Source organism: Sinocyclocheilus rhinocerous, unplaced genomic scaffold (assembly GCF_001515625.1).
Source record: "Sinocyclocheilus rhinocerous isolate Xijiao unplaced genomic scaffold, SAMN03320098_v1.1 scaffold1600, whole genome shotgun sequence".
Classification (NCBI taxonomy): Eukaryota; Metazoa; Chordata; class Actinopteri; order Cypriniformes; family Cyprinidae; genus Sinocyclocheilus; species Sinocyclocheilus rhinocerous.
Window position 1 is genome coordinate 177472 of NW_015665129.1, and position 13816 is coordinate 191287.

Sequence of the window (13816 nt, forward strand, 5' to 3'; positions counted from 1 at the left end):
GAGGGAGTGTCAGCCACGTTAAAAAAAAGTGAACAATTTAAGTAATTTGTGGATTAATGCTTACTGGAGACGCGAACCGTTTTAAACGATTCAGTCCGATTTGGTGAACTGGTTCAACCGGTTCACTAAGAAGAACCGGTTAAATCGAACGATTCGTTCGCGAACCGGACATCACTAATTCGAACAGCTCACTACACCGAATCGTGTGCTGAGTCTTTTTTTCGCTCTTAAAAATACAGGATACAGTCAGATAAGAGAAAAGAGCACTGGATGAAGAGGATATTTACCTAAAATCAACTGAAAAGCCTACTGTATGCTTGCCAGAAAGTCTTAATTCACTCTAACCGCAGGTAAATGCATTTCCAACCATGAGTATCAAAACAATACACAAAACGGAAGTACCAAGTACTACTACGATTATTGGACATGTAGCTTTTATTGTAAATACTGTACTATGGTACATTAATGTAGTAGGGTTAGCCTACTGTAGATAAGATTAATCCGTGGAAAGTAAATCACTGTACTGTTTGCTAACAAAATATGAGCAGTAGGCTACTGATGAAATGCTAGAAATGCTTCTGACAAAGACTAGCCTACCTACCTTTTTTCTGTCCAAATAATGCAAGTTATGAACTACTGTGAATCCTTGTTAGGCTTAATTTTATTTCCCACTGGCCTGTATTATATTTCTCCATCATTATCTTGCTGAGCTGTCCCTAATCAAAACTCTTTACAGATGAAAATTTATGTAGTAATTTGGAACCTGTCCTCAAGGATTCTAATAGGAATTTAAAGAGAATCAAATAAGATCCTATAGGATAAACTGAAGTTCTTGCATGAAGTTATTTATAATTTTTTGAGCCTGATATTGTGTAATCATTATAACCCTAAATAATGTTTTTTCTGTTTGGGTAGGGAGCTTAAACAGTTTAGACCGTTCAATAGGAGTTATAAAGATTTTCTTTAAAATTATTTTTGATGTCCTTCAGGTACAGGATATTCCTATAGACCTATATTTCTAAATATCCTATAGGATTTGTTTCAAATTATGACACTTACAAACCTCGGTATTTTTTGGTTTGAGAGATGAAATTGGTCCTGTGGTTGAATCTTAAAGCAAGGCGTATACAGCATCACTTATTCTGTAGCCTTTTAGAAACACATAGAGCTCCATTACCTCAAATGTCTTTGAGATCCATTAATCTCTTATGACGCCTATAAACCAATCTGTCATAATGCAGCATCATAACCTCAGACTGTATCATGGCTGTATCATTCTGAGTGGCTGTAAATGTATTTGTCCGCTCTGCTGGTCATGCAACCCTCATAGAAGACTCCCACTTCAACCTGAGACATGAATGTGAGTTCTGAAGATACATTATTTATACAGTCACCATTCTTATTTTACTCTGTCTAGTGTGCGTACACACACACACACACACACACACAAACACAGAGTGCAGTGCAGTGTGCTGACTTTGGCCTCTTACTTTAAGTGTTTTTTTCTCTCTCTTTCACAAGCATTAAATGCAAAGATAGCACTTTGCATGCTGTACAGACTCAGCTAAGCCTTTATTTCTCAAGCTTAAGGAAAGGGGTACAAGGAGATATTTAGAAGTGGTGAATGCTTTGATATGCGAGTGAGTATTTGTGCCTTATTGTATATGCAACTTCATTTTGCTGCTAGTCAGTTGTTGGTAGCTAATACAATCAAAAGGGCAAGAATATAATATTCTATTATGTAATACACAACAATATACACTCACAACTCAAAAAATTGGGGTCAATAAGATTATAAAAAATTCATATGAATAAAAAAAACGATTAAAAGTGACAGTAAAGACGTTAGTGATCTTACAGACAATTTCAAATGAATGTTTTATTAAAAAAAAAAAAAAACCAAAAGGGCAAGAATATAATATTCTATTATGTAATACACAACAATATACACTCACAACTCAAAAAATTGGGGTCAATAAGATTATAAAAAATTCATATGAATAAAAAAAACGATTAAAAGTGACAGTAAAGACGTTAGTGATCTTACAGACAATTTCAAATGAATGTTTTATTTAAAAAAAAAAAAAACTAATAAAAAGTGTTTTTGTGCACCAAATCAACATATTAGAATTATTTCTGAAGGATTATGTGACATTGAAGACATACAATTTTTACTGTATTTTTAATTAAATAAATGCAACCTTTGTGAGCATAAGAGACTTCTTTCGATAACATTAAAAAAAATCTTTCCAACCCCAAATTTTTGAACGGTATTGTAAACTTTTAAGACATGACTTAATTGTTATTTAACGTGAATTCCGATATAATGTCACCTAGTAACAAATCATTGTATATGTCCTTGGTTCAGTCTGGAGAGTCTCGTTTTGAGAGAATTGTACTAATGGGGTGAATAAGGCAAATCGATTTCTCTATTACCTTATTCACTGCTGACTCAAAGAATGTGTCCTTGTTGTCTCTTTGTTTGACAGGCCCGTATAGTCTTAGTCTACAGGTGCATCTCAATAAATTATAATGTCGTGGAAAAGTTCATTTATTTCAGTAATTCAACTCAAATTGTGAAACTCGTGTATTAAATAAATTCAGTGCACACAGACTGAAGTAGTTTAAGTCTTTGGTTCTTTTAATTGTGATGATTTTGGCTCACATTTAACAAAAACCCACCTTAAAATTTCCAGATTAGCCGTGGCAGGTGCCAACATCAAGAGCAATAACCAGCCTGACAAAGACAAAAGGGCTTAATGACTATTTGTTTTTGTGTTTATGTCACTGGTTTGTACTGTAGGTTTTTACATTTGATGTTCAGATATTCAGCAGTATCACAAATAATGAGTGTCAAAATGCTATATTGTTGCTGAAGTAATTGCAGTCTTGCTTGTGCTTGATGCCTCTGTGGTCAGTTTGTCTGTTTGTGAAAATCTTATTAGATTTTCTTGGGTCGCACTTTCAAAGCACAAAGTTTGTAAAGCACCTTACCTGAAGGCAGTACATTCAGATCTTAGAGGTTTGCATGTCAGCAATCACCAGCATCAGTGAAGTATAAAACTCCAGTGTAGCTGTATTAATGTCAAGTTCGTAATAAATGACTTCCTTAGCCACTACAAGTCCAAACCATCTGAGAGCAGGAAGGTGAGCAATCATTTCTCATAATGTGATGTGTTGTCAGGTGTCTGATGTCACTGGTTCTGCACGACTCAGCATTTTTTGTCAATGCGTAATGAGTAAAGATTAGAATTCCTGTGAGGATTCTCGTTTGAGCTGATTGATTTACCATTGACTTTCTAATCCTCGGTTTCCCACCTATATTAATGCAGCCTTCATTTATTCACCTCTGGCCTCATTCCCTTTAGGACCAGTCTGTTTTACTGCTCTCCTTCTGTTAGATTGTTCCAAATGAGCAGATTAGTTTCTGTTATGGCATATAATATTAATACCTGGGGCAAGAAGCAGCTTATTGGGGAGGATGTATTTTATGCCTGACACCTTTACAGTCATTCAACGGCAACTCAGATTTGATCTTCTAGAGGAACAGCAAAAGTTTGAAATCAATACTGATCTATTGAAAATTAATAGCTAGCATTATAGCATACAGGTACAGTTTCTTCATCATAATGTTTTTCTTTGCATAATGAAGAAGTCTGGAATCCTGCCTAATTTATTACTCTCACAGGGCTTAAGTCCAAAACTGCAGATTCAAATAGACTCAGGGCCAATGACTAAATATTGTCTTTGTAAAGTGAAACTGTCCACTGCAATGGAATAAAAAATAGATAAATTGTTAAAAGATTACATTTTAAACAAATGTCAACTAAAATGAACAAAAAGGAATGCAAACAACACAAGAACATGTACACTACCGTTTAAAAGAAGAATGACGCCAAACTTAAAAAAAAAAAAAAAATCTTACTGACCCCAAAGCATATTATTCACAAGAATTTGTAGGTGCACCTCAGATGGAGCTGCAAATTATAAACATGTTTCAAAATAATTCAGGGATTCTCAGCAGCTACATCTGCAGTATTTTAAAATTAGTATGTTATAGATCAAATAACAGTGAACAGGGTTTTGGTTTTGTTTTGGAGAAAATAGAATGAAACGGGGACCTTTATTTTCTTCTCTGAAGGTATTTTTTTCTACTTATTGAAGACATTGCACCGGTTATTTGAGTGCCTTCATTGATTGTGTGATGGTCGAGATTCCCTGACATTTAACTTTATCACACAGCGCCGCATCTCGCAAATCATTGTTTGTTGCCTCTCTAATGGTGTGAATCGGGGCAAAACCACTGCAGGAAAATGTTTTGGAGTCTCCAGGTAGCTTTGGATGTCAGTTCAGAATATTTCTGGTTCCCCCCAAAGTTTTCTGTCAATGTTTTTATCTGTCATTGTTTTTTTCTCTCTCTCTCATTGTACATGGGTGTGAGGCCCAGAGAGGTTTTATGCTAATAAGACTTTCAGCTATTTAGTCTCATTTCACTTCACTCTCCTTCTCTCTCTTCAGGGATTTATCTCTGAGTTTAACTGCAGAGTGTCAGGAACTCTCCTAGGATTCTTGCCTCTCTCAAGCCAGTATTTTTCCTCATAGATCACAAAGCCAACGATAGGCCCAAGAGTGCCCAATTCCAATTAAGTGTCTAAGCTCAATGTCCTTCATGAATATGCATCAACTGCTTTATCCAAAACAAATTATATCAATGAATAACTTCTAATACTGAAACTTACTGTATCAGTTGGAGCTTGTTCAGTTGCTTTGATATCTCATGTGAGAGAGCAAGCCAGCGTTCCATTATTGGTTTGATTTACTGCTGTCCTGTCTTGCAGGTTTCTGCTGGTGTTTTCCTGTCTGGTTCTGTCAGTGTTCGCAACGATCAAAGAATACAAGAAAAGCTCTGAGAGTGCCTTGTACATCCTGGTTTGTATCTGATCCTCGTTTAACATGATTTACTGGCAGAAGCTGATACATGGTAGTGATGCTGTCAGGTTTTTATATCAAACACTTGTGTGTGCACATTGTAGACACTGTAGATCACAGTAGATCCTGTTCCACATTCTAACAGAACATGACAAGTTGGACATTATCCAGTGGTGATTTGAATTGCTGTGAACATGACACTTTATAGATCTGTTTGGGTCAGTGTAACAGTAGCCATCAAGCACTTACATACTGCTCTTTTAACATAAAAAGCTTGGACGTGGTGTGATGTGTATTTTTGATTTGTTACTATTTATTTTTTTTATTTTTAGGCTTTTTATAGTAATAAGTTTCATATCTATTTGTTACGTTTTGTTTATCTCATTTGTTAACAATTTTACTTTTATATTATATTATATTATACAACTAGGTTTTAGAATTTCTGTCAAATACCAAATTTGAAACAATTCTGTTCTTGACATGAATGATCATTTATTATTTTATTATTTTTTTAATTTAATTTTATATCATTGGGCATTATATTACATTATAACTATATGACTGTATATATAAGGCAGCACAAATAAATGTCAGTAAGTGGATGTGTCCGCTGTCTGTCCAGGAAATTGTGACAATCGTGGTGTTTGGTGTGGAATATATTGTGCGGATTTGGGCAGCCGGCTGCTGCTGTCGCTACAGAGGATGGAGAGGAAGGCTGAGATTTGCACGCAAACCATTCTGTATCATCGGTTAGAAAATCATTTCAGTGTTTTGGTCTGTTCTGATTTTCTTCTATAATGCATGTTTCCTCTTCTCTCTCTCTCTCTCTCTCTCTCTCTCTCGCTATTCTTTCTGCTCAAGAGACAATAAAATCTGCTTTGCCAACTTCTACTGGGGCAGTAAATGAGAAAACTCTCTGAATTATGGCACTTGATAGACTGGATGCCAGTGCTACAGCAGAATAATGTAAACTCCATTAGTGCATGATTTAAAAGAATACATAATGCCAGTGAATATGAGACTGATCCCAAACACTTTTTGCAGTTTGTTTGCAAAGTCCATATGGTCCAGTATTTGATTTTCACAACATCTCAGCTGAAAGATAAAGTCCAATTATACTGTCATCATCCTTGAGTGCATTATATGAAGGATGAGGAAGAAGGAAGAGAGAATTAGAAACATTTCCTTTCTAATGTCTTAAAGGATGACAGTCATTTTGGGGAGTTCATTTGATAATTAATATACACTCTTGTTCTGCAGATATCATGGTCCTTTTTGCCTCGGTGTCTGTGCTGGCCGCTGGCTCACAGGGAAATGTTTTTGCCACCTCTGCCATTCGGAGTTTGAGGTTTCTTCAGATCCTTCGAATGCTGCGAATGGACCGCCGCGGTGGCACATGGAAGCTCCTGGGATCTGTGGTTTACGCACACAGCAAGGTGACCAGTAACATGTCTGTATTCTTATGAGAGAGTACATTTTTCTGTCCACACTGAAAGCAGAAATTCTGTGCAGTGCAACAAAAACTTTTATATTATATTATATTATACAACTAAGTTTTAGAATTTCTGTCAAATACCAAATTTGAAACAATTCTGTTCTTGACATGAATGATCATTTATTATTTTATTATTTTTTAAATTTTATTTTATATCATTGGGCATTATATTACATTATAACTATATGACTGTATATATAAGGCAGCACAAATAAATGTCAGTAAGTGGATGTGTCCGCTGTCTGTCCAGGAAATTGTGACAATCGTGGTGTTTGGTGTGGAATATATTGTGCGGATTTGGGCAGCCGGCTGCTGCTGTCGCTACAGAGGATGGAGAGGAAGGCTGAGATTTGCACGCAAACCATTCTGTATCATCGGTTAGAAAATCATTTCAGTGTTTTGGTCTGTTCTGATTTTCTTCTATAATGCATGTTTCCTCTTCTCTCTCTCTCTCTCTCTCTCTCTCTCGCTATTCTTTCTGCTCAAGAGACAATAAAATCTGCTTTGCCAACTTCTACTGGGGCAGTAAATGAGAAAACTCTCTGAATTATGGCACTTGATAGACTGGATGCCAGTGCTACAGCAGAATAATGTAAACTCCATTAGTGCATGATTTAAAAGAATACATAATGCCAGTGAATATGAGACTGATCCCAAACACTTTTTGCAGTTTGTTTGCAAAGTCCATATGGTCCAGTATTTGATTTTCACAACATCTCAGCTGAAAGATAAAGTCCAATTATACTGTCATCATCCTTGAGTGCATTATATGAAGGATGAGGAAGAAGGAAGAGAGAATTAGAAACATTTCCTTTCTAATGTCTTAAAGGATGACAGTCATTTTGGGGAGTTCATTTGATAATTAATATACACTCTTGTTCTGCAGATATCATGGTCCTTTTTGCCTCGGTGTCTGTGCTGGCCGCTGGCTCACAGGGAAATGTTTTTGCCACCTCTGCCATTCGGAGTTTGAGGTTTCTTCAGATCCTTCGAATGCTGCGAATGGACCGCCGCGGTGGCACATGGAAGCTCCTGGGATCTGTGGTTTACGCACACAGCAAGGTGACCAGTAACATGTCTGTATTCTTATGAGAGAGTACATTTTTCTGTCCACACTGAAAGCAGAAATTCTGTGCAATGTAAAACAATCACTGTATCAAACTGTGGATAGTTAGGACAAAGTGTTAAACACCAGATTTGTTAAACTCGTGTATTGATTGTCTATCAATACGCATACTGTATGTATAGACCAATGTTTATTTATGTTTACATATGGATTTGTGTGATGAATGGGTAGTAAATGTGTACTAATTGAACACAGAGATTGCTAAAGTTCACATTAAGTAGGTTACTGAGTGAGCATATTTCCACCAGTCTGCCATTTGGGTCAGTGGCCAGCAAATTCATTACTATTCATTAGTTTCTATTACTGGAGAGACGATATCACTCCGTTTAGTCTGCAGCTATTAAAACTATTCAGTGGCCTTAAGCACCCCGTGAAATGGTTTGAAAGCAAATTTCTTTGCTGCATTCAGAGATTTGGACAAAACCATTTAAAGTAGTCTTTTAATTTACATCATAACCATAGCTTGCTACTTGCTATTGATGGTCGGTGAAAGATTGTATTGTGTAACAGGACATTATTTATATATTTTAGAGAGCATTTTATTTTGCAAAATGTAGTCTAGAATATGTTACAAAATATGACTTTTTAAGTAAATGCTGTCTTTTAAACTTTTCATTCATTAAAGAATCCTGAAAATGTATCACAGTTTCTACGAAATTTTATGCAGCACAGCTGTTTTAACTTTGATATAATAAAATAAGTTTCTTGACCATCAAATCAGCATATTTGAATGATTTCTGTAGAATCATGTGACGTGAAGACTGGAGTAATTTATTTATTTATTCCAGGAATCCGCCATTACAGGAATGAATTACATTTCAAATATATTCAAATAGAAAGCTATTTATTTTTCCAATTGTAATAGTATTTCACAATATTACTCGTTTTACTGTTTTTATTGATTATTAATGCTGCTATGCTGAGCACTGAAGACTTTTTTCAAAAACATTTAAAAATCTTACTAGCCCCAAACTTCTGGTCTCAAAGTAAAAGATGTGGACTAAAAGGCACAGGTTAATTCTTTTTGATTTAGGCATCCATGGAGCAGGTTGAAAAATAATCTTTATATGGCATTGCATGCAGTTAGCATGTTTTATTTTAAGTATGAAATGCATCACATGTTCTTGATGTTCCTAACATTTTTGAATCCCTAAATGTAGGAACTCATTACGGCGTGGTATATTGGATTCCTTTGTCTTATCCTGGCATCTTTCTTGGTGTACTCGGTGGAGAAGGATGAAAATGCAGAGATGTTCGAGACCTACGCTGACGCCCTCTGGTGGGGGCTGGTAAGTGCTACAGCTTCATCCAAGCCCACAGTGTCTGCTTCCGCCATCTAATCAGATAAAATGAGAAGATACGACATAGTGAAACAAGACGCTGCTCAAAAATCCATTTCACAAATGGACCAGTGCCCTAAAAGAACTGGCAGCTCCTCTTAGGCTCCTTTGGCAGATCTTTTCACTCCAGAGTAACTTAGAGTAAACTAATTGTGGACATTACTCCATAAACTGGGCTCAAGGATACAACAGGATCCCAACATGGGATTGAACTTATAACCTCTACATGACCATCCTAGAGCCTTACTAGAATATATTATTAGTATATACACATAAGCTATGCCATTGTTAAGCAAAATCATTTCTGTTCTCTAGATCACTCTTACAACTATCGGTTATGGGGACAAGTATCCTGTCACATGGAATGGGCGTCTAATTGCTGCCATGTTCAGTTTGATCGGTGTAGCTTTTTTTGCTCTGCCTGCGGTGAGTTTAAACCGAAATGATGTGTTGAGCATCTCTAGTGCCTGACTTCAGTCATGGCTCACAAACAGTTGTATTTCTGCACTGTTTTCTCTGTTGCAGGGTATCCTGGGCTCAGGATTTGCTCTAAAGGTTCAAGAGCAGCACAGACAGAAGCATTTTGAGAAGCGTCGCAACCCTGCTGCAGCTCTTATCCAGGTCAGACCTGTAACTCTAGTGTAATTCACACCACACACATTTCGAGTAAATCAGCATTTGTAGGCCTTTCTGGTGTCTATAAATGTGCTTACTAATATAATACAGTTGGACTACTAATACCATATTTAGTTGATGTTGACTTTGCTATGTTAAAAAAAGATATATTGAGGACCATCTTTCAACTTTCACTCTCATCAGGTTTTCTTTGATTTAGATGGCTTGAAATGTTGGTGGTTACTGCACACAGTTATGTATTACTATGGAAGTCATTTGCTACCTTAGAAGTTCATTTCAATGATTTTTTCCGCACATCAGGCAGCTTGGAGATTTTATGCCACAAATCTTTCCCGGACAGACCTGCTGTCCACATGGGACTTTTATGAGCAGACTGTGTCGGTCCCAATGTACAGGTAGTCAGTCATCTTGTAGACCACTGTAACTGTAGATACTGTATTTTAATAACCCATTTCTTGTTTGTTTGTTTGTATGCTGTTTTTCTATTTATATTAATTCTCAATAGTGTTTTTTTATATTTTAAAAGTCTTTTCTCTGTTCTGCCTCTACCTAAAGACTCATCCCTCCTGTAAATCAGCTCGACATATTAAGAAGCCTGAAGGGAAAATCTGGTTTCAGGTCTGGTAATTTTGCTAAAGAGCATTTTAAATATTAAAATATCGTTGTAAATAATATTAGAATTATCATATCTAAGAAGGGTCTAAAGTCTGAGACCACATTGAAAATCTGTAAATAATCAAATGTTTTAAATCTTGTGCAACAAAGAAAAGTTAATGACTTAATGCAGAAGAAATTCTTCAGATTCAGCACTATTTCTAGCTCATTAATCAAAGTGATTGATTATGTGACTCTTTGTACACATGGTCAGATGTTTTTTTGCCTCCAGTGCTCTTTATATCACATCATGCTTGAGAACATAAGGCTTTACACAAACTTGTAGTTTATGCAGCTGAAATGCTAATAATTTTCACTCAAATTGTTATGCTGATAATATAATAATCAAAATATATTAGAAAAGAATGGAAAAAATGAAAAAAAGAAAGGCAGAATTTTCATTAAATCGCTCTGCCTTTCGAACTTCACTGTATTTGTGAATGTTATTCCTGTTTAAAATGTTTGTTTGTGGTGTTGCCTGCTTTAATCTCATGTCTTTATTGCTTCTCTCTTTCTAAAGGAAGGACTCACAGCTAGAAGTGACTCCAAGGTTTGTTGTCCTGGATTTTTCCATAGAAACTTGACTATTCCCAAATCACGTCAGTCAAAAACTCATTCAAACACATAGAGAATCGTAGTTTCAGATCACCATAATCGTTCTTCAAATGAGAAAACAGCCCGTATTGCTGTATTTGCAATCATTTGAAATAACAAATGTTATTCAAAGACAACCTGGTTGCACTTTATACTACAGTATCTTCAAGTGGTATTTACAGGGAGATAAACTGGCACAACATAATCAATGCCGTTTAAAGGAACGAACATCTCATTAAAGAAAACAATCACACTTTGGTGTTCTGCTCTGTAAAAGACCTGCTATTGCAATCCTGTAAAATCAAGTGCAACCTATGACTCATTCAGTTCATTTCATTCAGTGTAACAACACCTAGGTCAAACTCTGTTGGCTGTTTTTGGGTGGTTTAGGGGGGGAAATACCTCTGATTTTAGGTCCCACACTTGGACATGGCCTAAACCATTTTTGACCGCTGCTTGTATAATCTTTTCTCTCTCATGACCCACTCCAACCACATTCGCAGTAGTGAGATTTCACACAAAGACACCCTGTGTGGGTGCTGCCCGAGAAGCAATAGGTACCGTTGCACACAGATACTAACGTCTGCACGCCCAGATCTCTCTCTCTCTCTCTCCCTCCAGCATTTGAATTTGTCTCTTTCCTTCCTGACTTTGATTTCCCCCCTATTTCTAAATGTATTCCTTCAGTGTGTACCATCATCAGCTCAAGTGAAATATTTCAACATTTTTTGAGACATACAGCATAGTGCACATTCGTATCGGTGTTGAAGTATTTTAATCTCTCGTCAGCTCAGGTGGGCTGAGAAATGTTCTGCTCTCCAGCATCAAAAAATGTTGTCTTGTTCGAACCAGAGAAGCAGACATTTGTTTCGCTTTGTGAGAGAGTTTTGCCTGCGGATCAACTTTCCCACTTAGCACCTGGAAGCACTTCCCATGGCTTTGTACCTCAATCCCACGAGACCATCCTCCTCTGCAAGCTGCCTTGTGTTGTATTGGGGTCTCTCACTTTTTCATTTATTAATTTGGCTGTTTTTTAAAAGGTGTTTAATATAACAGTTGTGTATTTTTTCAGCATGCCCGACAGCATGCATGTGTTTCATTGCTTTGTTGTTCAAAAGTTTCCGCTGTGGCAGCATGTGGGTCTGCTGTTGCATCCAGAAGTTATGGATTGCATTGCATGACTGAGAAGCACCATTATCCATATCTTTGCCCATGTAAGTCTGATCTTTATTAAAATAGAAGAATGCAGAAACGATACATTCAGTGTTTGCTAAGGAATTAAAATGTTTTAATGTACAGTTGTGAAATTGCTTACAGGTTACATGTTTCAGTCATTTTAGAAATGTACAGAACTGTCTTTTTAAGCAATTATTTATTACATTTCAGTGTTTTCTTTTTGGTGGCTTCAGCTGAACATGTCTATAGCAACATTTAGATATCAGTAAATATGTAACTGTGCTGTTCTTTTAATAATTTCTATAAGCTGTAACATGCAAACAAGAATAATTATGAAAATAATAGATCAGTAAACAGTAATACGTTTTCTAGTAAAAATAATTTTAGCTGTTTAACCATTTGTTTTTGATGAAATCCATCTGCACTTAGTTTTAGTTTTTAATGTTAATTTTTTATGTATTTTTGTAATGTATTTATTTGTTTGTTTATTTATTTTGTACTGAGCGATGTGCAGAATGGACTCATATTTAGTGACGTAAATTGTCAAGCAAAAACAAATGCATATATATTTCTGTATAATAATATAATTTAAAAAAAGGTATAGATTTATATACAGTGGAGAATATGTCCTGAATTAAGTTTTTTTTTTTTATTAGCACCAATTTATTTTATTTTTTTATTGTTTAATGCATAAATCTTACAAAAATGTATTAATTATTAATTTCAATGCTAGAGTGCTAGACATACGAAATAACTTTTTTTGCAGTGTATGGTCATTAATATAATTTACTGAGTATTTTCTTTTTAGCACTGGATGGTTTCTGTCCCCACACTGGAAAAATACTTATAAGTGTGGGCTCAGGATGATTTGTCTGTTTCCTTTGCTTTTTTTGTTTGTCTTTTGTGCTTCATTGTGTCTGCTGTGCAGTCGTAAGCCCAGCTTGAAAGAGAAAGGCAGTCCCTCTAAGAGCACCGGGGGGAAGGAAGCCAAGACCCCCAAGCCAGAGGAGGGAGTCAAAGAGAGTCCAAGCAAAGTGACCAAGAGCTTGAGCTTCACAGAGCGGAACAAAGCAAAACACGCTTTCAGAATGAAAGATGGAACTTCTCGGCAGAACTCTGAAGGTCAGAGAATGTTGTTATGCGCACACACACTCACAAATATTGGAATACACACTCGGTTATTCTGAGTGCAAAGTATATGCTGCGTCCAAACGTACATTCACCTGTACATTACAATACTTGCTTTGCATAGGTTTCTTTTCTTCTTCTTTTTTTTGAGTGAGACTTCAGCAGCTAGCAAGCATAGTTTGTAATTTCCTGGCACAGAACCAGATGCCACACTAGATTGCTTAATGTGTCATAGCACAAAAGATCAGTAACAGTCCATTCATTAGAATTCATAAGACGGCAGGTGTGAGTTTCTATTTAAAGAAACAGCCCAAAAGAAGAACTGATCTGTGTTTCATAGGTTTAGTCCCCTTGCTGAAACACGTGAAAGTGGCATGTTTTGCATTGGAACATTGTATTAATGTCTAAAGATGCTTGTTGATGCTGTACCATTTGTGACTTTTTAGTTGCAGTAACTGTAGGAGCGGGTTTATATGCCCTTAGATGCTTGATCCCCACAAAATAGTTAATTCACGGTGAAAATGCTTTGGGGGGTATTCACTAAGAATGAATTGCATCTGCTGATAGTGTTGTTTTTTTGCACATGCTACTGCATTTGTATTGTTTAGTATCTGATTCACTACAGGAACTGCAAATCAGGCAACAGTGTAAACGCCTGAAGATTTCACGCTAAATGAAATTTGCACAGGAGCATTTGCTGATTTGCCCTGGAAAGACTGTCAGTTAAACTGTATTTTG

The 13816-nt window shown here is 36.3% G+C and overlaps 1 protein-coding gene across 1 annotated transcript in view; it reads left to right on the forward strand.

Moving 5' to 3' along the window:
* The window catches only part of kcnq2a (potassium voltage-gated channel, KQT-like subfamily, member 2a), a 28372-nt gene that overhangs the window by 2086 nt on the left and 12470 nt on the right, over positions 1–13816 (forward strand). The window contains exons 2-11 of the mRNA XM_016542192.1: positions 4839–4929; positions 5552–5678; positions 6190–6365; positions 8711–8839; positions 9206–9316; positions 9416–9511; positions 9827–9921; positions 10082–10144; positions 10701–10730; positions 12879–13072. Of these exons, the coding sequence (XP_016397678.1) occupies positions 4839–4929; positions 5552–5678; positions 6190–6365; positions 8711–8839; positions 9206–9316; positions 9416–9511; positions 9827–9921; positions 10082–10144; positions 10701–10730; positions 12879–13072 (1112 nt within the window). The remainder of the gene's footprint in view (positions 1–4838; positions 4930–5551; positions 5679–6189; positions 6366–8710; positions 8840–9205; positions 9317–9415; positions 9512–9826; positions 9922–10081; positions 10145–10700; positions 10731–12878; positions 13073–13816) is intronic.